Source organism: Callithrix jacchus, chromosome 15 (assembly GCF_049354715.1).
Source record: "Callithrix jacchus isolate 240 chromosome 15, calJac240_pri, whole genome shotgun sequence".
NCBI classification, from domain to species: Eukaryota; Metazoa; Chordata; class Mammalia; order Primates; family Cebidae; genus Callithrix; species Callithrix jacchus.
Window position 1 is genome coordinate 69,555,744 of NC_133516.1, and position 21,440 is coordinate 69,577,183.

The 21,440-nt window shown below is 39.0% G+C and overlaps 1 protein-coding gene across 6 annotated transcripts in view; it reads left to right on the top strand.

The window, feature by feature from the left end:
- Nucleotides 1-21,440, top strand: part of PPARG (peroxisome proliferator activated receptor gamma) — a 143,530-nt gene that overhangs the window by 100,986 nt on the left and 21,104 nt on the right. For all 6 annotated transcript variants that reach the window (XM_078351668.1, XM_002758641.4, XM_008982164.3 and 3 more), the window contains 2 exons: nucleotides 1,288-1,426; nucleotides 14,662-14,861. In XM_078351668.1, coding sequence (XP_078207794.1) covers nucleotides 1,288-1,426; nucleotides 14,662-14,861 — 339 coding nt within the window. The remainder of the gene's footprint in view (nucleotides 1-1,287; nucleotides 1,427-14,661; nucleotides 14,862-21,440) is intronic.

Below are 21,440 nucleotides of genomic sequence, written 5' to 3' on the forward strand. Positions count from 1 at the left end.
GTAAAGAGGATCAAGAGTTCCAGAAGAGAGGTGTGGGAAAGGCCACAGTATTAAATAGGTTGGCCTAGCTCCATTGAGAAGGTGAGATGCAAAACTTGAAGGCGATGAAGGAAAATAGGCAGGTGTGTATTTAGAGAAAGCTTTCCACTTGAGGAAAGAAGGAGGTCAAGAGTGATTTCTAGGATTTTGGCTTGAGAAACTGGGAGGATGGAGTTGCATCTGTTGAGATGGAGAAAGCCGCAAATGAAGTGAGTTTGTAGAGGAGAGTTAGGACTTCAATTTGGACAGGCTAGCTTAGAGATGGCAATTAATTATTTAAGTGAAGCTGTCAAGTAATTGGTAGAACATACTCATCCAGAGTTCAAAATGGAATTTGGTGAAAGTCAAATGCATGTCAGTGACCAAAGCAATACTCATGCAGTGCTTTTTGCACCAAACAGGGCCAGATAAGTTTGAAATAATTAGCAATTAAGTTTTATGAAGATGAACACAACAGAAATGAATAGGAATATGAAGAACCAAAAAAATGAGGTCAGAAAATGTGTCCAATTTGGTTTTTTTCCAGCACTTTCCTAAAGATATAAATATAGCAGAATATTCAGTTGGCTTCAAATTGACATATTTGCCACTTTGAGATAGCAGTCGATTTTGTGAGGATTTATCTGATTACTTGTCATGTCATTTCCCATAGTCTCTTTCTGTCTGTAAGCCACAACAATGATGGGGCACACTTTAAACAACATAAATAGTGAAACAAATTCTGCAGGAAATTATGCAACATAGAGAATTCCAAAAAATATTATCCACATGTGGATTTTTATTGGCCCTGATCATGTTTTAGAATGAAATGATTATAACTTTGCCAGACTGCTTAGCACAGTTACAAAGGCTGGGGCATGCTGTTTGAATGATTTGCAGAGAGACTGAACTGATTACATGGTGTTTTATTTGCATTACATTAAATCCAGAGCACTTTTTAGAGCATGCTGAAAACCAAATGTAGAACCAAGATCGAATGAAAGCCATCAGCTGGATGTGGTCAGTGTTTAAGAGCTAAAAAATAAAATAAAATAAAGGACCTGGAGAGTCTCTGGTTCTTTATTTTGTAGTAAAGAAAATTTAGTTCCAGAGAGGTTAAGTGACTTGTCTAAAGTCACCAGTAACAGAATGTGTCAAGAACCTGCCTTTTCTGATTCCTAGGCCAGTATTCCTTTAGCCATAGGTTTCTGCTTCCATGTTTGACAAAGACTTAAAATTTGCTTCTTTTTTTTAAATATCCCTTTGCAGGGTTTCTTCCGGAGGACAATCAGATTGAAGCTTATCTATGACAGGTGTGATCTTAACTGTCGGATCCACAAAAAAAGTAGAAATAAATGTCAGTACTGTCGGTTTCAGAAATGCCTTGCAGTAGGGATGTCTCATAATGGTAAGTAAACAGTCATCACTATATACTTTATTATTGTCATTATAGCTGCCAGATCAGTGGACACTAAGACCGTTGCCAAAAGTGTGTACAGTTTTTCAACCAGATGCCAGAATTTAGAATACTGCATGCTGATAAAACATTCCTCATTTAGGTCAGTGTTTATAAGGCTTTTACTATAGAACCCTTCTCTCTGTGGTTGGACATCAGCCATGAGGAGAGAAGAGATCTGAAAATCTGGGGATGATGGGAAAAACTTTAGTGTTTTAGAATAAACATAATGATCATTGTGATTAATTTTTATATTGCTTCAGTGCATTGAAAACAGAATTACATTTTACTTATGTGTATCAGTAGTGTCTTCTACTTTAAATTAAGAAAATCCTGAAGGTGTCTGCATCTGGAACTTTAAGTGGCATGTGAGAATTTAGACTCATTCATTTTTTTTTTTGCTCTTTATTATGCAAAGAGGAACGTTCCTTTCCTTCACTTCAAGAAACATCCATGAGTTGTGGAAAGGGTAAAACAGATTATTTTTAAAGTTCTTATGTTTCTGTGGCATTAAATCTTCAATGCCATAGAAACATAAGAGAATAAAACTTTCTCCTTTTGAAACCTGTATCGAAAGTTAAGCTTATGACTTTGGGTGTCAACTTAAGGGAAATCATATAAAAGACCTGAGAAAAGTCCTATGTTTTCATGATCTGTGGAATTAACTCAGTAAAGTCCTAGAAGACAACATGGTTGAAAAAATAACTCTTGATCACCATTTGGTTCTGATTGGTTGCCTGGCTGACAAAATAAATTTTAGGTGTAACTTGATAGTATTATATTTGTCAAGTATTAATCAGTTATTTCAATGCACTCAAGAAATAAAAAATGCCAACATGATCAAATTAAAGTTGAAGTTTCATTTCATCAGCTATCCTATTTTTTCTTTTTTTTGCTTTCATCTCTCTCAAAACTGATCTAGTAATAAGATAATCTCTGAAGTCAGTCTTCATCTATATGGACTCTAAAGCATCTGAGAAAATTACATTTTTGTTCTATCATGTAGATGTTTGGTTTTCACAGTGGAAACCATCAAGATATTTGAGAATCACTCACTGATTAGTAACCTACCCTTTAAAAATAGTTCATTACTATGGGTCAGTTCCTCTTAACGGCAAGAATGTATTTTGAATAGAGCTATCAACAGTACTGAACAAGATGGAAATTTGGTCCAACTTTCCTCAACAATTGACTACATCTGCTATATACAACTGCAGTCATGGATTGCAAAATAATTTGCTGGTTCAGTTCCATCAGTTTCCTTTTATTTCAGACCTCATAAAACATAAGTGCAAGTTTCCAAGTCAAGAGTTATATTTTAGGTGATGCAATCAAGTTGCAATAAACTTATTTCATCTTTATGAAGAAATCATTGACTTTGAGGTCATTATCACTGAGACAGCCTAGGAAAGCATGCCAGTTCCGCTTTTAACACTGGTTTTTGCCTATTAAAAATGTATCATTTCACACATTCATGTAAAATATAATTCCTGTTACTTATTGGCAGTGCATACATTGATGTAAAATATATTTTCTGTTGCTTACAAGCATTGTATATGTTTACATAAAATCAATATCCAATTGTGTATTGCTTATAGGCAAATATTATTTAAAGCCTAACCTTTGCAGTATGGGTGGTATAATTTTCTCCTCCCATAAAAATCAAAGAAAGCTATCATAAACTTGGTAGGTCATCTTGTGACTTCATACGACTATTTGTTTTATTTCTAGAGAGGGTCAATCTTGTTAAGGAGTGTTCAGTTAGTTCTAGTGAAAGCAAGAAAATGCGGGAATTAAGTGTCATGACATCAGAGATTTAGGTAGTTCAACACTTTAAAAATTGCAAACATGACTAAGAAAACCTTAGAGGTTTTTTGGGAGTTTGTTTGCTGCAAAGAAAAGAAAACATCTGACTAACAACAAGGTTTTGATTAGTTTTGCCTGTTCGCTGGATGAAGAAAACATTTCTAAATACAAAGTTTTCTAGGAAGTTGAGTCACTATTTAAAATCCATTGCTTTGACCAATCTGAAGCCAACAGGGTTTTCATTCATATAGAATGCCTTTTTAAGTTATCAAAAGAGGCTCCGAGTATTATACAAAAATGAGCACCCAGCTGTTTTCAGTATGCGCAAGAAAACATGAATGTCCCCCAAAGGAAATGTACTCCATTCTCTGTTAACTTTATTTCTGTTCTCTGATCTCTGATTAGTCTGGTTGATGAATATAGCTTCCCCTTTGGCCATGCACTCACAGCTTTGAAGGAGGCTTCTGAAGGAACCCGTAGGGAACCCTATGGGCTCTTGATAATATTGTTGGATAGTCACTGAAATCAGTGATCACTATGTCCTTGCACTTTTGAAAACTCTATGATTTCGTGTAATGCAACGGCCTAACTCACTGGATTTTTCACTTTTAGTCAGCTATTCTCTGTCTTATGGTGTTCCAGCCTTCTCAAATATGTAGGCATTTGGCATGTCAATTGCCTGAATTTAAAAGTTTTCACCTATATGTTTTGGTGCCATAAAAATAAAAATATAATTTATATACCCGAATCAGGTCTATGTGTTCGGATCAGTTGCTCAGCAGTTTCGGGCAGTTGGTTTGATGGTTATGTGGTAATGTAGCCCAGAGAAGAAATCCAGAGCCTCTGGGCTAGAGAAAGTATAAATGGCATATTAGGCTTTGTAGGGTTACAGTTCTTCAGAAGGAACTTTCATTTTCATTGCGACACATCACCTACATGTTGTAGAAGAACATCATTTCAGAATTCTTCCAGTTAGAAACATAGTTTCTCAAATATTCACTTTCAGCATTGGATAGAAAAAGTACCCAGGTTGATTGATATGCTTTGGAAATATGGTTCTTTTCCTGCAAGTAATGAAAATAAACATACCTTCTTAATTATTTTGGTCATTTAACAATCCATCATTTCTAGACCATGGGTTAATTCCACCAGTTGCTCAGAAGCCTTCCTGAGTCATCTCAAGCACAATCAATTCAGTACTGTGTCTAGACACTGCCCTTAAAGGAAAGCTCAAAATGAAAATGAAGCAGAAATACAGACCTGCTTCCTAGGTCACTCAGAGGTTCATGTACCTTACTAAGTGATATTGTATCAACTACTGTTTGTTAGTGAAGCTGGTGTCTGCAAAATCTTGATAAAAAGACTCATGAATAATGTTGCTTCTTGAGTCAGATGGGTTCTTGCATGCATTTTTATAGTTTTTCAAAGTAGTCTTTTTTTTTTTTTTTTTTTGAGACGAAGTCTCTCTCTGTTGCCAGGCTAGAGTGTAGTGCAATCTCGGCTCACTGTAACCTCTGACTCCCTGGTTTGAGCAATTCTCCTGCCTCAGACTCCCAAGTAGCTGGGATTACAGGCACACGCCATCATGCCCAGCTAATTTTTTGTATTTTTAGTAGAGACGGGGTTTCACCATGTTGGATGGTCTCGATCTCCTGACCTCGTGATCCACCCTCCTTGGGCTCCTTAAGTGCTGAGATTACAGGCATGAGCCACTGCGCCTGGTGTCATTTTTGTTTTAAAGTCTTGCTGTCAAGTCCTTGATAGTAATCACATTTTAAAAATATGTCTTCTTTATTTTTATTTTATTATTATTATTATTTGAGACTGAGTCTCACTCTGTTGCCCAGGTTGGAGTGCAATGGCACAATCTTGGCTCACTGCAACCTCTGCCTCCCAGGTTCAAAAGATTCTCCTGCCTCTCAGCCTCCTGAGTAGCTGGGACTACAGCCTGCCACCATGCCCAGCTAATTTTTGTATTTTTAGTAGAGACAGGGTTTTATCATGTTGGCCAGTCTGGTCTTGAACTTCTGACCTCAGGTGATCCATCCACCTTGGACTCCCAAAGTGCTAGGATTACAGGTCTGAGCCACCATGCCGGCCTTGTCCTCTTTATTTTTAATAAAATTATTTAGTCATTAAGAATTTTGACTAGTGGGCCAGGCATGGTGGCTCATGCGTATAATCCCAGCACTTTGGGAAGCTGAAGTCAGAGGACCACTTGAGCTTAGGAGTTCCAGACCAGCCTGGGCAACATGGCGAGACTCCATCTGTACTAAAAATACAAAAAATTAGTTGGGCGTGCTGGCAGACGCCTGTGAGACCAGCTACTCGAGAGGCTGGAGTGGGTAAATCGCTTTAGCCCAGGGTGCAGAGGTTGCAGTGAGCCATGATGATACCACTGCACTCCAGCTGGGTCACAGAGCGAGACCCTGTCTCAGAAAAAAGAAAAAAAAAAAAGAATTTTGACTAGTGAATAATTCATATTCAGAGCTACTTTTAATGTATGAACTAAATAATAAAATAGTAAGTTTATGCTAAGTGCATTTTTTATTTTTAAAATTTTATGTATTTATTATTACTATTTTTTTTTTAGAGATGGAGTCTCACTATGTTGCTTAGGCTGGGCTTACCTCAGCATCTGGAGTTGCTGAAACTATAGGCATGTGGCACTGTACCTAAGCTATTTAAGAAAATAACCTAGAGAAGAATAGACATGTTATTTATGAGCCATTCAGTTAGGTTTTCTCTGTAACATTGAGATTTGGTTAAAAATGTTTTTCATAAATTTAAAAACTAGTGAAATCTTAGCTTTGCTGACTAGGATATCTTATGATATAAATGAAAGGGAGTTTTAAATTTTTTTGGAAAACCCGACAACTTTAAAAATAAATTCTCAGTGGCTTCAAAAATCCAAAAAAATGATTTCACAAATTTTTGCGACACTCAACATTTTTAAGGTAGTTCTCTCAATGTCTTGCAAACAGCAGCTCTAGTGTGTATTGAGAAAAAGGGAAAAAGTCTGAATGGCAGATAGACTCAACTTTATTCCTTTTTTCCTTTAGTCTTCTTTGTTGTTTAAAGAAAAATTACCCAAATGTTACCTTTAAGAAAAGGTAACAAAGTCCTAATGCATGTGGCAGTACGTGGCTGCTCCTGCCGCCCTGTCCCTCTACCCTGCATGGACTCCAGAACCGTCCATGTTGGCCCCCACCTCCTTTCCCCACCCCTGCCCACTTTCCACTTACATTTCACAAACTCCACACTTTGCTGGAAAATGGCTTATGGTTGGATGCTTCTAGGCCTCTGCTGATGTGTCTGTCTGTTCCCTGTGGAAAGTCTACCTGACATTCAAGGCTGCATTCAAATGCTTTCCTTCCCACGAGACTTTTCTGATTCCCTGCTCTTCCTCTTTTGTGTGTTTCACACCTTCCTGTGATACCACATTCTGCCTTAAAAAGCAAGAGAGTGATAAAATATATATTACAAAAAACATATACTGATAGCAGTAAATATGATAGAGAATATACTAGAATTGGGAAATCCATCAGAACATCAATGCAATATTAGAAAATAAGAAATTGAGAAGGGTAAGAAGAAAGGAAATTGAGATAAATACCAGAGCAGTGACCACTGAATAAAAGCGCCTGAAGGGAGAGAGGTGGTCAAAGATTATTGAGGGTTGTAGTTTGGGTGATAGAATGAATTAACCAAGAAAGGAATACAGGAAGAAGAGCCAGTTTAGAGGAGAAAATTTTAAATTCAATTTTATATTGTGTTAGAGGTGCCTATAAAGTATCCAGCATCCACATATAAAGGAATATAGGAGGACATGAAAAATAAGCCTCCAAATTTCAGTAGAGAGCAGGAATCATCAGCACCTGTTGTAGGTTAGCAAGGTCAAACTAGGAACCACAGAATACAAGCTGAGGGGAGAGGCACCATCAGAGAGATCTGAAGAGCAGCTGGCAGAAAGTTAGAGGACCCAGAACAGCAAGAACCAGGACAAAAAAATTTTAAAAATAAGAGGGTTAGGTGGTCACCAGTGTTAAAGGCTGGGAGAATGCTGGAGAGCTCAAGTCTATTGAGAACTTAGGAGAGGCCCTTAGTTCTGGCCACGAGAAAAGAATTCAGGATTTTTACAAAGTTTCGGTAAATCCCAGTGAGTCCAAAGCTGGATTGCAGTAGATCTTGAAGTAAATGACAAACACAGAGTATAAACAACTCTTTCAGTAAGTTCAGTGGTGGAGGAAAGATAGCTTAAAGAGGAAGTAATAGTAGAGTCAGAACCTTAAACACCTTCCTGGGCAGAAAGGTCAGAGCCAGTACAGAGAGGTACCCTAGAAAGAGACTCATCGTGTAATGTATCTGGTCTCTCCTATCAGACATGTCCTTTCCATCCTTTCCCCCAGCCCCATCTGTGTAGCACAGTCTTTCATCAAACAAGTGCTCAGTGAATGAATTAAAGGATGTCAGGTAAGACTTCAGGGAATTGGAGATTGAGTTAGAAGGCAAGCTGGTGGTGTTTTGCTCATCTCCACTTTTGAAAGTAAACCTAGGAAAATGTTTAAATTTCCTCTACAAATGGTGTGAAAAATGGTACCTCTGCATAAAAATAATTTAATATTAATGCTGAGATTGCTCCTTGTTTTACTTTAGAGGAACTAGAAAATGATAGATATTAGGTTGTCAAATCCTGCAGAACCTCAGCAGGCACAAGTTTTTTGTTTTTCGGTGTTTTTTTTCCCTCAAGAAAGAGAAGTGAGCGGAGCATGGTGGTGCACACCTGTGGTCCCAGCTACTCAGGAGGCTGAAGTGGGAGCCTCCCTTGAGCCAGGTGTACAAGGCTGCAGTAAGCCAAGATCACACCACTGTGCTCCAGTCTGGGAAACAGAATGAGACCCTGTCTCTTTTAAAAAAGGAAAGAAAGGGTGGAAGGAAGGGAGGAAGGAAGGAAGGGATGAACAGAGGGAGGAAGGAAGGAAGAGGGAGGGAAAAGGAAGGAAGGGAAAGAAGGAAGAAAACAGAGGTGAGCCAGGTGTAGTGGCTCATGCCTGCAATTCCAGCACTTTGGGAGACTGAGGCAAGAGGATCACTTGCGCCAGGAGTTTTGGTGAGACCCCATCTCTACCAAAAAAAAAAAAAAAATTAGCTGGGCCTGGTCATGTGTGCCTGTGGATCCAGATACTTAGGAGGCTGAGGCAGAATTATTGCTTGAGCCCAGAAGGTTGCAGTAAGCTATGGTCATGCCTCTATACTCCCTCATGGGTGATGGAGAAAAACCCTGTCTCTAAAAAATTTTTTTTAAAAAAGAGAGGTGGAAAAACAACTTATTGGCCAACAGCCATGTGAAAAGCACGTGTTATATATGTCTTGTTTACATGCAGCAAACATATACAAAGTGGAAAAATTGGCCATAAGACATAGCCTTACTAATTGTCAAAAGCCTGATATGATTGCAAAGTCATCCCTTAGATGTGGAAAGACAAAATATTTTTAATAAGACTTGTCTTACTTCATTCTTCTATTTTCCATTGATTATTATTTTGAAAACCTGCTTTAATCTTTGCAACTAAGTAGCATTTGTCTTTAATGCTCCTAGAATTAGGTAGATGTTTTAAAAAACATGTAGATTAATTGTTTCTTAGCGTTGTACCCAGATCCAAAAAGCAGGACAACTATTCCATGTGTGTTGGGTAATATCAGTACTAAATACACAATACAGAATCTATGACATGCCAGTAGTAGCTACATTCAGCTTAATAGAAGTGTTATATAAAGGAATGCTAATAAACTTTCCCAGAAGTTAATGAGTCTCTATCAAATCTACTCTTCCTGAAGGGAGCCTACCAGTTCTGATATTGAGAGGTGTGTGTGTGTGTGTGTGTGTGTGTGTGTGTGTATTTATTTATTTATTTTTACCAAGAGACCAGATTTCTCTGTAGGTGATTATTCCAAATAGGAAACCGTGTGCCAGTGTTCTGGAAGTTGCTCTATGTGACAGGTGCCAGATCTATAGAACAGACAGAATATATTTTTTCAAGCTTCAAAAACTAGACAAATACAGCTTTTAAAAAGAGAGCAGAGTATGTTCTTGAGTACGATGTAGACATGTGTAGAACTTTAGAGCTAAATTTAGAGCTAGAGGAAGGAATCTTTAGAATTTTCTTTTCTAAGTTCCTCATTCAGTAGATAAATCAGTTGAAGACCAGAGAAGTTCAGTAATGTTCTGAAAGCCACATAGCTGGTTTGTCACTGAGCTGAAACTAGAAATTAAACTTCCTGACTGCATTCAGTGCAGCATTCATTCCCCTGCTTTCCAGAGAGGCCAAAAGTTCTCACTCAGTGACTCACAGTAAGACATGAAGCATTTTCCTGTTAAGACTAATCAGCAGTGGTAGAAGATTTGGAAAAATACACTTGTATATAAGCACAGCCTTTATATGTCTGACCCCCAATCCAGAATGTTCATCTTCTATTTCTAAAACTCTCACTTCAGTCTTACAGGAAGCACCTCCCAACCTCCATCACTTTCCTTCTCTTGATTGTCAGATTCTCCATGTAAAGGGTGGAACCTGAGGCTCAAGAATTGCTTAACTAAAAAACACTATCTCCCAAACAATTTAGAGTCAGAAAGATAGAGATAGAGATAGACAGGCAGGCAGACACATAGATTAGGTTTTCAGATTCTGCTCTTTCTTTGTGGGAGAGGTCAGCATGCCATGACTACTAACTTGGTCTAGAACCCACAGCAGCCATAGTTACCAAGACCACAGCAGTAAATCTGTGTTTATAAAGCATTGCCATGTTCCTGGCACTGTGCTAAACTCTTTGTGTGCCTCCTCTCATCATCCCACATTAGGTAGATAGGTACAATTATGTGGGACTCAAAAGCAACGAAATAATACAACTGGCTTTCCCCCCTTAAAAACTATGTGTGCCTCAGCTGAAGAGACAAAAAAAAAAAAATGCGCGTAAAAATCCTTATTTTCTGTACAACTTAAGATTTTTGTATGTTTTCTGCGCATTTAGTCTCATCAAATACGATCTATTTTTCATTCCTTTTATGAACCTCTGGTGGGTAAAAATGCTAAAGTCACCTATATAATTGGTTGCACTGGTAGTTAAATGGAACCTAATTTGTAGCATGGGCATTTAACAAATACAGATAATTTATTCATTAGAATTAGCCTTTGGGGGAAACGTCAACTTATAAAAATACATTTTAGTGAGATTATAGCAGAGGGATTTTGCTTTAATATATCCTAATTCTAAAATGGTTGTTAGGGGTGTTTTTTGGTTATATTTGTTAGGTTATAGAAAAGCCGGACTAGCAAGTTTAGTAAGTGGCTATCTTTGGCGTTTGTTCATTTTTAACTTTTTTGATTATCCATTAGGAAACAATTGATTTTCTAAGAGTGTAAACTTTTGCGTATGTTTATAGCCTCTTACCTGTAAAAACTGATCAGAGCTTAGAACCATGCCTGGCACACAATAGTCATTCAATAATTGTTCGTTGAGGTAAGAGACAGTATCGTGTGGTCTGTGAAATAACAAAAGTTCAGGAGCAGCAGATAGTTGGTGATTCTAGTCACCTCTATTTTGTTATAGGATAACTGATTTTCTCTGAGTTTTACACCAAACTTCCTTCTTCTTTTAATACGGCTTAATTCTTACTTAGTGCTTTGTTCATGATCATTTTCCAAAACTTCCTAATGTACATAGTGTTTCATTTTCTGTCTGTTCTTAAACCTGATATGTTGGAGTTTAATCCATCAAACCTTTATTGTTAACCTACTATGTATATTTTGTTACACCTAGGAGCAAAGATGAGAAAACCTGTTACTCATATAATTTGTATTTGCATAGAAGAATGGATATAAACCAACATCGTAGTATAGTAACAGTTTAATATATGAGCTAATGTATGCATACAACAGGAGCCCAGCTAAATAATTTTTAATTTTAATTTTAGAGCTTTAAATTTTATAAAAAGGAAGCTTCTTATAAACTGTCCCAAACCCCAGGTTTTTTATGTACTCCTAATTGAGTGGAGGGATGGCCCGTCAAAATGTCCCATGGAAGACATATAATGTCAGAAGTTATCAAGTGACTCTGATATGCTCTGCCTCGCCTATCCTCCCCACTCCTCAGTTGGGAACTACTGGTGAATAGGAAATGAACATAGGACAGCCATCCCTCCTTATTCCCTGGGATTGGCTCCAGGACCCACTCAGATACCAAAATTTCTAGATGCGCAAGTCTCTGATACAAAATGGTATAGTGTCTGCATATAACCTACACACATCGTCCTGTATACTTTAGATCATCTCTAGGTGACTTACAATATCTAATACAGTGTGAGCGCTTATAAATAGTTCTTATGGCTAGGTGCCGTGGCTCATTGGGAGGTGGAGGCAGGAAGATCCCTTGAATCCAGGAATTCGAGACTAGCTGGGCAACATGGTGAAACCCTGTCTCTACAAAAAATTAAAAATTAGCCAGGCATGGTGGCACACCTATAGTCCTAGCTACTCAGGAGGCTGAGATGGGAGGATTGATTGAGTCCAGGAGGTTGAGGCTGCAGTAAGCAATGATTGTGCCACTGCACGCCAGCCTGGGCAACAGAATGAGACCCTGTCTCAAAAAAAAAAAAGTTGTCATACTTTATTTTTTAAATTTGTCTTTATTTTTATCATTGTTTTATTTATTTATTTTAGAGATAGAGTCTTACTGTGTCACCCAGGCTGGAGTGTAGTGGCTCTATCACGACTCACTGAAGCCTCAAACTCCTGAGCTCAAGGGATCCTCCCACGTCAGCCTCCTAAGCAGCTGAGATTACAGGTGCACACCACCAAGCTCAGCTAATTATTTTTATTTTTGTGGAGACGGAGTCTCTCTCTGTTGCCCAGGCTGGTCTCAAATTCCTGGCCTCAAGCAGTCCTTTCATTTTGGCCTCCCAAAGTGCTGGGCTAACAGGTTTGAGCCACCGTGCCCAGCCCATATTATTTTTATTGGTTCTTTTTTCCAAATATTTTCAATCCACAGTTGGTTGAGTCTGCAGATGTGGAACCTGCGGATATGGAGGGCCAACTGTATAAGAAATTCTAACTGAGCAAAGTGGTCAGGAGGTTCACAGAGGATTTTGAAGGAATATGCTATTTGGAGTTTTCATTTTATTTCAAAATATAGTAGACAAGAACTTAATATGTGCCAGAAATTGTACTAAGTGCTAAGGACACAATAATGAACAAGATTCCTGCCTTTGTGGAGATTATATGGCAAGGGAGGAAAGAAAACATTATAGATTAATTCCTGTGATCAGTGCTGTGAAATGAGGTCATATCCTGAGGGACCCAGATGAGCCTAGCGTCAGGGGTTGGGGTCACCAGTAGAGAAGAATATGAACAACCATCAGCCTTGGTGGAACAACATAGAAAGAAAATGGGGAAGAGTGAGTAGGGAAACAAAATTTTTTACCAAAACCTGCCAATTTAAAGGTTTCTATATGAAGGGGCCATGTACCAAGGATTTATTTTCTAAAAGTATCTAAATATAGGCTAATTTAATTAAAAGGAATCCAACTGAGAGGTAACATTTTCTTCCTCTCTGACTCCCAAGTCTGGTCTTTAAGGAGGCCCCTAAAAAACAATAGTTGTATTGGTGATAAAGTTTATTTAGGGTCAACTGAAATGAATTTATGAATTTGAGACTCAAGGGTATGTGTCAGTTTCTTCTTGCGAAAATCCAAGGTAATATTCACTGAATACTCAAATGGGAACATTGTCATGTGCTGTCAGGTCTCATGGTAGAAATGCTACCCTTAGCATAATAACATATAAGAGAACCATGTCTGGCTGGGCGTGGTGGTTCACGCCTGTAATCCCAGCACTTTGGGAGACTGAGGTGGGCAGATCACTTGAGGTCAGAAGTTTGAAACTAGCCTGGACAACACGGTGAACCCCTATCTCTACTAAAAATATAAAAATTAGCAGAGCTAATAAAAATTAGAACCATCTCTCTGTTCTGGGATTCAGCAACCTTTTTTTTTTTTTTTTTTTTGAGGCAGAGTTTTACTCTGTCACCCAGGCTGGAGTGCAGTGGCGCAATCTTGGCTCACTACAACCTCCACCTCCTGGGTTCAAGCTATTCTCCTGTCTCAGCCTCCCAAGTAGTTGGGATTACAGGTGCATACCACCACACCAGGCTAACTTTTGTATTTTTAGTAGAGTCAGGTTTCACCACGTTGGCCAGGCTAGTCTCAATTTCTGAAGCCTCAGGTGATCTGCCCACCGCAGCCTCCCAAAGTGCTGGGATTACAGGCTTGAGCCACTGCACCTGGCCTCAGCAACCATTGACTGAGCACCACTGACTGCTAGGGACATAAACGAATATGACAGTCTCTGCGCTCAAAGAGTATGTAACCTAGGGAAGCCAACCACCATAAAAACACACAGCTGTGATACAACATGGTGAGTATAAGAGCAGAGCTGGGTACCAGACATGGTGGCCAGGTACCCTTATTACGGGAAACAGCCCAAAGTGTACCCCCAAAGAAACATGATTCAAAATAATATTTTGTTGAACATATTGGTAAGAAGGAAAAATACATATCTGAGATGAAAAGTTATAGATTATTTTTTCTCCAACTAGTCCCCACTAACCCCTCTTACGTGTTCGTCATTGCTTTTCTTTCTTTCATCATCATCTTTCACACTTCCTCACCCCACAGGCAGCCAGATGGTAAGGATATTGTCTTTCTGACAAACATTATTAAGTGGTAACTCTGGAGAGCTGGAGGATAACTGTGGCTTCTCTCTTACATGTAAACATGCTCTCTGGGCTAGTAAAATGTAATAAGGCACCATCCGTATTTCTTTTTAACAGGGACAAACAGATCGTACAAACTCCCTGAGAACAAATCCTATGTCTGTACAACTTTGAATTCTGCACAGCTCCTTACTTTAATTTACGAAACGTGTTGATCCTTGTAGCGCCTGACCTTAGATCAAGTGCTGGGGATACAAAGAATGTGACCTTGGAATTGGGTATTGAGGGATGAGTAGGAGTTGGTTCTCAATTATTTTATGTCCCAGTCAACATACTTTCCTCTCTTTGCTAAACTCTTGAGAATTCTTTTGCTTTCTCAGCAAGATTATGCATTAACTTTTAAAAATTAAAGTGAACAGTTTAATTTTTGCTGATGGTCTGCGCTACTTTTGTGAAATAAAAACATGATCAAAGTGGTAGAGGGAAACCAGAACTCAAGAGCGGTGGAGGAGGAGGGGTTTCTACTGTGTGGGAACAAGGGCTGGGAGAGCATGGTGTGTGTTTGGAGCAGTAGTGATCCAATGATTCATCCTGTCATTCCTCTTCCTCTATAGCCATCAGGTTTGGGCGGATGCCACAGGCTGAGAAGGAGAAGCTGTTGGCGGAGATCTCCAGTGATATCGACCAGCTGAACCCAGAGTCCGCTGACCTCCGGGCCCTGGCAAAACATTTGTATGACTCATACATAAAGTCCTTCCCGCTGACCAAAGCAAAGGCGAGGGCGATCTTGACAGGAAAGACAACAGACAAATCAGTTAGTTCTCTTCTGCTGTCTTCATTGGGGGAGGTGGGGAGTTGTTTTGGTTTTTTTTCCTTTGGGTAAATGGTTTACAGCACAAAAATGCACATGCAGAATATTGTTCAACTGTTGGCTGTTAACATATTACAGGCTGAGTCTGAAATGCAGGAAGTGTTTTCAGATAGCATAAGTAAACATTATTTTGAAGAGAGAGAAAAGTCCTCCGAGTTCTAATAAAGTTTTGGGGAATAATGTAAGAATGTATTGGTCATCCTACCTTTAATGAATGAACTTAAGCCCCCTCAGCCTATCACCCTCTTTTAGGATCCATCTCTTTTCTCATTAAAAAAATAACTGGCCACAGCAATATTCATTCAAGCAGCCTTGCTTTTCTCTGGGAAAAGCCCGACCTAGGTTTAGAAAAGATATTCAATCCCACTATTTCACCTTTCAGGAGAACTACCAGAGTTACCTCTTATGAAGTTCAACATGGGGCATAAAAATAGATTCTAGATACTATGTCACCTTTCTTTCCTATAGCATTCTATTGATTATTCTGGGGCAACTGGAAGCTCTATCCTTTTGTTACATATGTGAATTTTATCTTCTACAAGGCTCTGAGCTGCCTGGGCCACTTCAGTGGACTCTCCAACATCTGTTCACTCATTGAGCAGCACCATTTAGAAAACCCAGGATGGGTTGTAATTGTTACTGAGTTAGGTTTTCCAAACAGCAGAGTGCTTTCCTGACTGGAAACTGAGAAAACAACATGGAATTATGTTAGAACAAAATTGTACATGAATTCTAGTCCCAACTCTGCCATCAGCTTGGACCGTGGCCTGGATCATGTCTGTGTTCCTCAGTTTTGTTTGTTTGTTTGTTTGTTTGAGATGGAGTCTCCCTCTGTCACCCAGGCTGGAGTGCAGTGGTACGATCTTGGCTCACTGCAACCTCCGCCTCCCGGGTTCAAACGATTCTCCTGCCTCAGCCTCCCAAGTGGCTGGGACTACAGGCGTGCACCACCACACCTAGCTAATTATTTTGTATTTTTAATAGAGATGGGGTCTCACCATATTAGCCAAGATGGTCTTGATCTCCTGACTTCGGATCTGCCCCCCTCAGCCTCCAAAAGTGCTGGGATTACAGGTGTGAGCCACCATGCCTGGCCTGTACCTCAGTTATTAATGACAGGGTCTGGTTTTGATTCTGATGTCTGCACAATGCTCCTAGGGCAGTAAGAACTGCAGAACACATTCAGAAGACACTGTCCTAGCCATGGAAAGCCCTCGTATACAGTCATTTATTTTCACGTGAACACTTCCCAGAGAGCTATACAATTACTTGATAGATATGTTTAACTTTTCCCCATTAAGATATATTGTTGGGAAAATCTCATTACCCTTTCATGCATTTTGATGACTATCTCAAGATAGTACTTCTTCTGTTTAGCTATACCATTTAGTGGGAGTAGAATCAGTTGATAGAAAAAGAAAACTTATGGCATAGAGCCATATGCCAATAAGGACAATGACTTTTCTGATTTGCAAAGGGGTCTTTGATGTCTCAATAATAATATACCTAGATCCAATTCTTTACAGTATAAAAAAACCTTGCGCGTTTATTAGATTCGAGCCACATGGCCACCTGACCACTGCTATTATCCTCTTTATTTTAGAGATGAGGAAAATAAAGTCCTGAGAGGTTAAACATTTTGCCCTAAGATCTTACAGCAAGTGTGTGGAAGACCTGGAACTCTAATACAGGTTTTCTGACCTCTAGTTGAGAGCATTTGTAGCATGCTAGCCCCTCAGCACCACAGTACTTGAGGAAACTAGTCGTTCCAACTTGCTGGCCGTGAGAAAACTTTCTAAGTATGATTTTTTTCCCTCATTTTTAGAGCAGTAGGAATTCTTCACCTCATCTGCTATCCCAACATTTTCACAATTGGAAAATTTTTGTGCTGTTTTGATTCTTTTCAAATTACAAAAGTGCTTGACTAGGACTACTGGCTTTTACGTGCACAGGACTTATCATAAAGCTCATTCGTTCAGGGAGAAACTTGGCCATAGCAAATCAAAAAGAAATGAAGACCTCTACATAGCTGATTGGACTATGGAAAATAAGCCATTCATGCCCAGGAAGAAAAAAATAAAAGGACTGCTGAAAAGGAAAGAGCCCTAAAGCAAACTATTTACAGTTTTGGTTAGGTTTTTATTTTTCTTATTTTTATTTATTTATTTTTGAAATGGGGTCTTGCTTTGTTTCCCAAGCTGGACTGTCTTGTTATATTGTCCAGGCTGACCCTGACCTCCTGGGTTCAAGCAATCCTCCCAAAGAGCTGGTATTACAGGTGTAAGCCACCAGCCATGGTTAGTTTTCATCAACTGCTTTCTTACTTTCTTTTCAACCTCCAATCCATACCTGTAATCCTTATTAGAAATCCTGTCAACTTAATAGTACCAGAAAGTCAGGCAAAACACACACAAAAAAAAGCCTCAGTGGTCAAAAACTTAAAAGTACAACACTGGTGTCCAACCTGCTCTTACCTGTGTTACTAGAGGACACACTCAAGATACCTCACTCCAGTTGACCCCATGGCTCTAAATCTTTGAGTTAAAAAGTAAAATATATGGAGGTTCTTTATGGAATAAGTAAGAATTAAGCTATTTAAAGGAAAGGGCTGCAAAATACTTGATTATGGGCTCAAGTTCAGAGGCCAAGCATTTGTCATTTTCTTCCCTATAGTAACTAGGACTGTCTCTTGCCCCTAAATAGTTACTCAGACTGTATTTGTTTAATTGAATTAAACACGGTTGCCTATGCCCTTTGAAATTCTGGACTTTTAACAGAGGGCCTCTAGCCCAATGTTTACTTACCAAGCTGGACATCACTGATGATCTGGGTTCAGGCAGAATTACCTCTAGTTAGGATCTGGAAAAAGAGAGACTGGGCCAGATTAAAAGAATCCATTCACTGATGACATAAACTGAACTTCAGTTGTTTGGCACCCTCTTTTCTCCTTATCTTGCAAAATCAAATTAAGCGCTAGTGGAAAGAAACAGTTCAGAGAGAAATACAGGAGATAAAAAAAAAATCCAAAATGTGATTTCCAATGAGACTAGAGGTTTGTTCTTTATCTGCATGGTCATGCTGTTCATTTGATAGCATCTCTCTCAGGGGTGTTGTGTTATCTCTTGGCCAGGACTCATGAAAGTTAAGATTTGCCTTGATAGGAAAAGTTTTGCAGAAATGTGGACTCTGGAGAGGGTGGGAGGTATACAAAAGTGGCTGTGGCTGTGCAGCAGAGCAATTTGAGTTTCTTACACACCCTGCTTGAGACTGATGTCATTAGTGTTAGTTAGGCCAAGGCTGGGGGAGGCTACTCAGAATAATGGACAACAAGCTACCCAGAACCTTTGGAAAAGGAAATGAGTTGATTGAAGAGGCCATTCTTTAAATGTTTCTTACTGCTCCATTTCATCTTTGCATACTGTAGAATGCTCGCTGCCCTCTCAGCATTTGCCTCCAAGCAGACCGGGACTTCCTTTCTCCAACTATAAACTTCCTTCTCCTGTACCTTATTCCCTAGGGCCACTTGCACCTTTCAAAATGGATACATTAAATGCTCTTGCTCCCCTTCTATCAACTTTAACATCATGCCTTTGGTGTACAATGCCCTGCTTTTCATTGTTTTGCCTAAATAAGAGTTTGCTTGGGAATTTTAAGCTCAGGGCCAGGAAAAGATGGGATATGGAATAATCAGGTACAGATTGCCGGACAGGAAATTTTAGGAGCAATAGACCTTTTTAGCCACCCTCAGTGGGATGGAACTGACTCCCCACTACCTATTTCCCTTTCAGTGGCTAGTCCCAGCCCCTTCTTTAAGAGTTCTTTCTGCACTCTGAAAACCATGTGCATGCCAGAACTAGGTGCTATGTTTCATGAAGGCAGTTTGATAACTGAATGGACTTTGGAAGTGCCCAGTGTTTGACTATTACCATGGTGTGATGATCACACTGGGTGTATCACTGTCACATGATCCCATGCTTGTTGATGAAAATAAACAGAGAGTGGTTTTCAAAAACTATTTTCAGTGCCATAGTTTGTCATAAAACAATAAATAGAAAAACACTTGGTGTGCTTGCCAACTTTTCACCCCCTATCTAAGAGATGGTGAAGTTCTGACTGCACTCTATCTGCAAATAAGGAATAAAACTTTTTATTTGTGCTGTATTGGACTTTGGGTTCCAAAGCATGACATTGTTTGTGGTAGGTACATGTGGAGTCACTGTTTTTATAATTATAAGAGCAAACTGGTGCCATTGGAAAAATGGTCATTCTAAATAGTGTGTGCAATAAAACTAGTGAAGAATAAAATCAATATGGGAATGTAAACTTTTATGAAAACATTTCCTTACCCATTTAAGTTTGTGCATTCTCAAATTTACAATGGCTATCAAACCCAGTGACTCAAAGCTATTGGAAAGATATCTGTCCTTTTAAATCCTACACTTACAGCTAAACAACCTATGGGCTTTTCCCTTTTTCTCTAGAAAAGACTGAGTGAGCTGGAATTTGCTCCCCAAAGGAAAGGTATCAGGCAGAATCCTCGGAGAAAGGGGCTTAGGGACCCCAGTAGAAATAAAATCAGGATAGTAGTGTCCATTCATTTCTGGGGCTGCTGGAGAAGTTAGGCTTCTGGGATCATTCATCCATGTATCAATATTAATAAAATAAATTCTTCTATTGCCAGGACTATCAGGAATAGCTTAAGATATAAAAGATCTGAACCAGTCTGTTCTTTCAGAGAATAAGTTAAAAATAATATTTTATGGAGTTAAGAAAAGCACTTGGATTTTTTTTTCCCAGTGGCTGGACTCAGTTGGCCAATACCCTTGTTTGCCCTCTGAGTAACTCTTTGGCTGGCAATTGATTTTTTTTCTAAGAGCTGTGGTTATGTGCTAGGTCATTAGAGTGTGAATAAGTCTTCGTATTAAGTTTTCATTTGTTTGTCTTAAATCTCTAAACCATGCAGGAAAGCAGAATAACTTTTGACAGCTTTCAGACTTCACTTTTTTCCACACACAGCTTTCCACCAGCACCTCTAGGAAACAGTTGTCCAAAAGGCACTGCTTCAGGACCCCAGCATGTAAGAGCATTGGTTTAAAAGCTCCAGTTCATCTTGGAATAGTCGTTTTAAAGGGAAAAAAAGAAGTGGGGAAGTCCTGTAGAAAGCAATGAAAAGGGAAAAGTTCTCAACTCAGAGTCAAGGTTTAGATTCTAGTTCCAGGTTTGCTATAAATGGCACTTTGACTTGGAAATGTCTCTGGCTTCCATTTATTCATTAGTCAGAGAATGGTGGGGGAGATTATTTCTGAAGACCCCTTATGTCCTGTAAATCTCATGGTTCTCAACAAGAGGGAAACAGGAACAAGAGGGGCAGAAACCAACAAGAGGCTGAGGAAACCAAACCAATGAGGTTTGGACTGAGGATAGCTGTGTGTGTCAAAGGTGATGAAAGTCAGAAGTAGAAAAAGGAAAAAGGAAACAAAATTAGGAAGATGAGCCCTAAGAATTCAGTGGTCTTCCCCGGTAAAGCTAAGAATATCAGGAAAGCCACACTTGATGAGGCCCACATTTTCCCAAGCCAGTTTTTACTCTTGGCAGGGTTAACTACCAAGCGATTGTTTGAGAGAGGGCAGAGTGGTTGACTACAGTCATTCAATCGGCCAAATTAAAAAGTCACCCAGAAAAAGCACCCTGTGCTTTATGAGTGATTTTCATGTTTATCTCCCTTAGCTTGCTATTTTGTTATTCAAAAGGAGTGTAAACTTAGAGCATTCATGTATAATACCTTTCATAACTCATATATTAAGATGCTGATGTTATTAGATTACTCAGGAACACTACTGTTGTATTTCTCCATTCAAAAAGGTAAAAAAAATTATTCCTCTGTTTTCATAATTAATCCTATTTGCCCCATTTTCTTTGTATTCTACATAGAAAGTATGCCATAGATTTATAATTGAATTTACTCATCTATATAAAACAGTACTTTTAATTCCATTCTGAAAATCAAAATATGTCAAAATTGAAAGTCACAATGTGTCAAAATATTGAAAATTGAAATATATCAAAATTCATTATATTTGATGTATCCCTCAAAAAATTGATTTCTCCTTACAGAAATTGTTTTGTTTTTCTGGAAAAATGATGGGTTCAAATGCAGCTTTCTTAATTCTGTTCTGGTCTGTCCAGTATATGAAAAGCACAAGTGCAAAATGACCAGTGACAGGTTCACCATGAAGCTAATGAAGCTTAGGCTTCGGGGCCTCTCCCTTGTGCAGAGCTCCTTCCAGTGCTTGGGGAAGGCCCCAGGCAATTTTATTCTTATAATTTGTAATATTTTCCTTAGAGAGGCCCCACTACTGTGTACATTTTATACCCCACAAAACCTGAATGTGCCCCATCATGTCCTAGGTGTAATTAATCTTTCTTTCCTGTTAAGGAGGGATGCTTATCCAACCATTTGATATAGCGTCTGAAGATAGATACACTGTTAGCCCCACACTAGAAGTATAAAATCATTAAGAC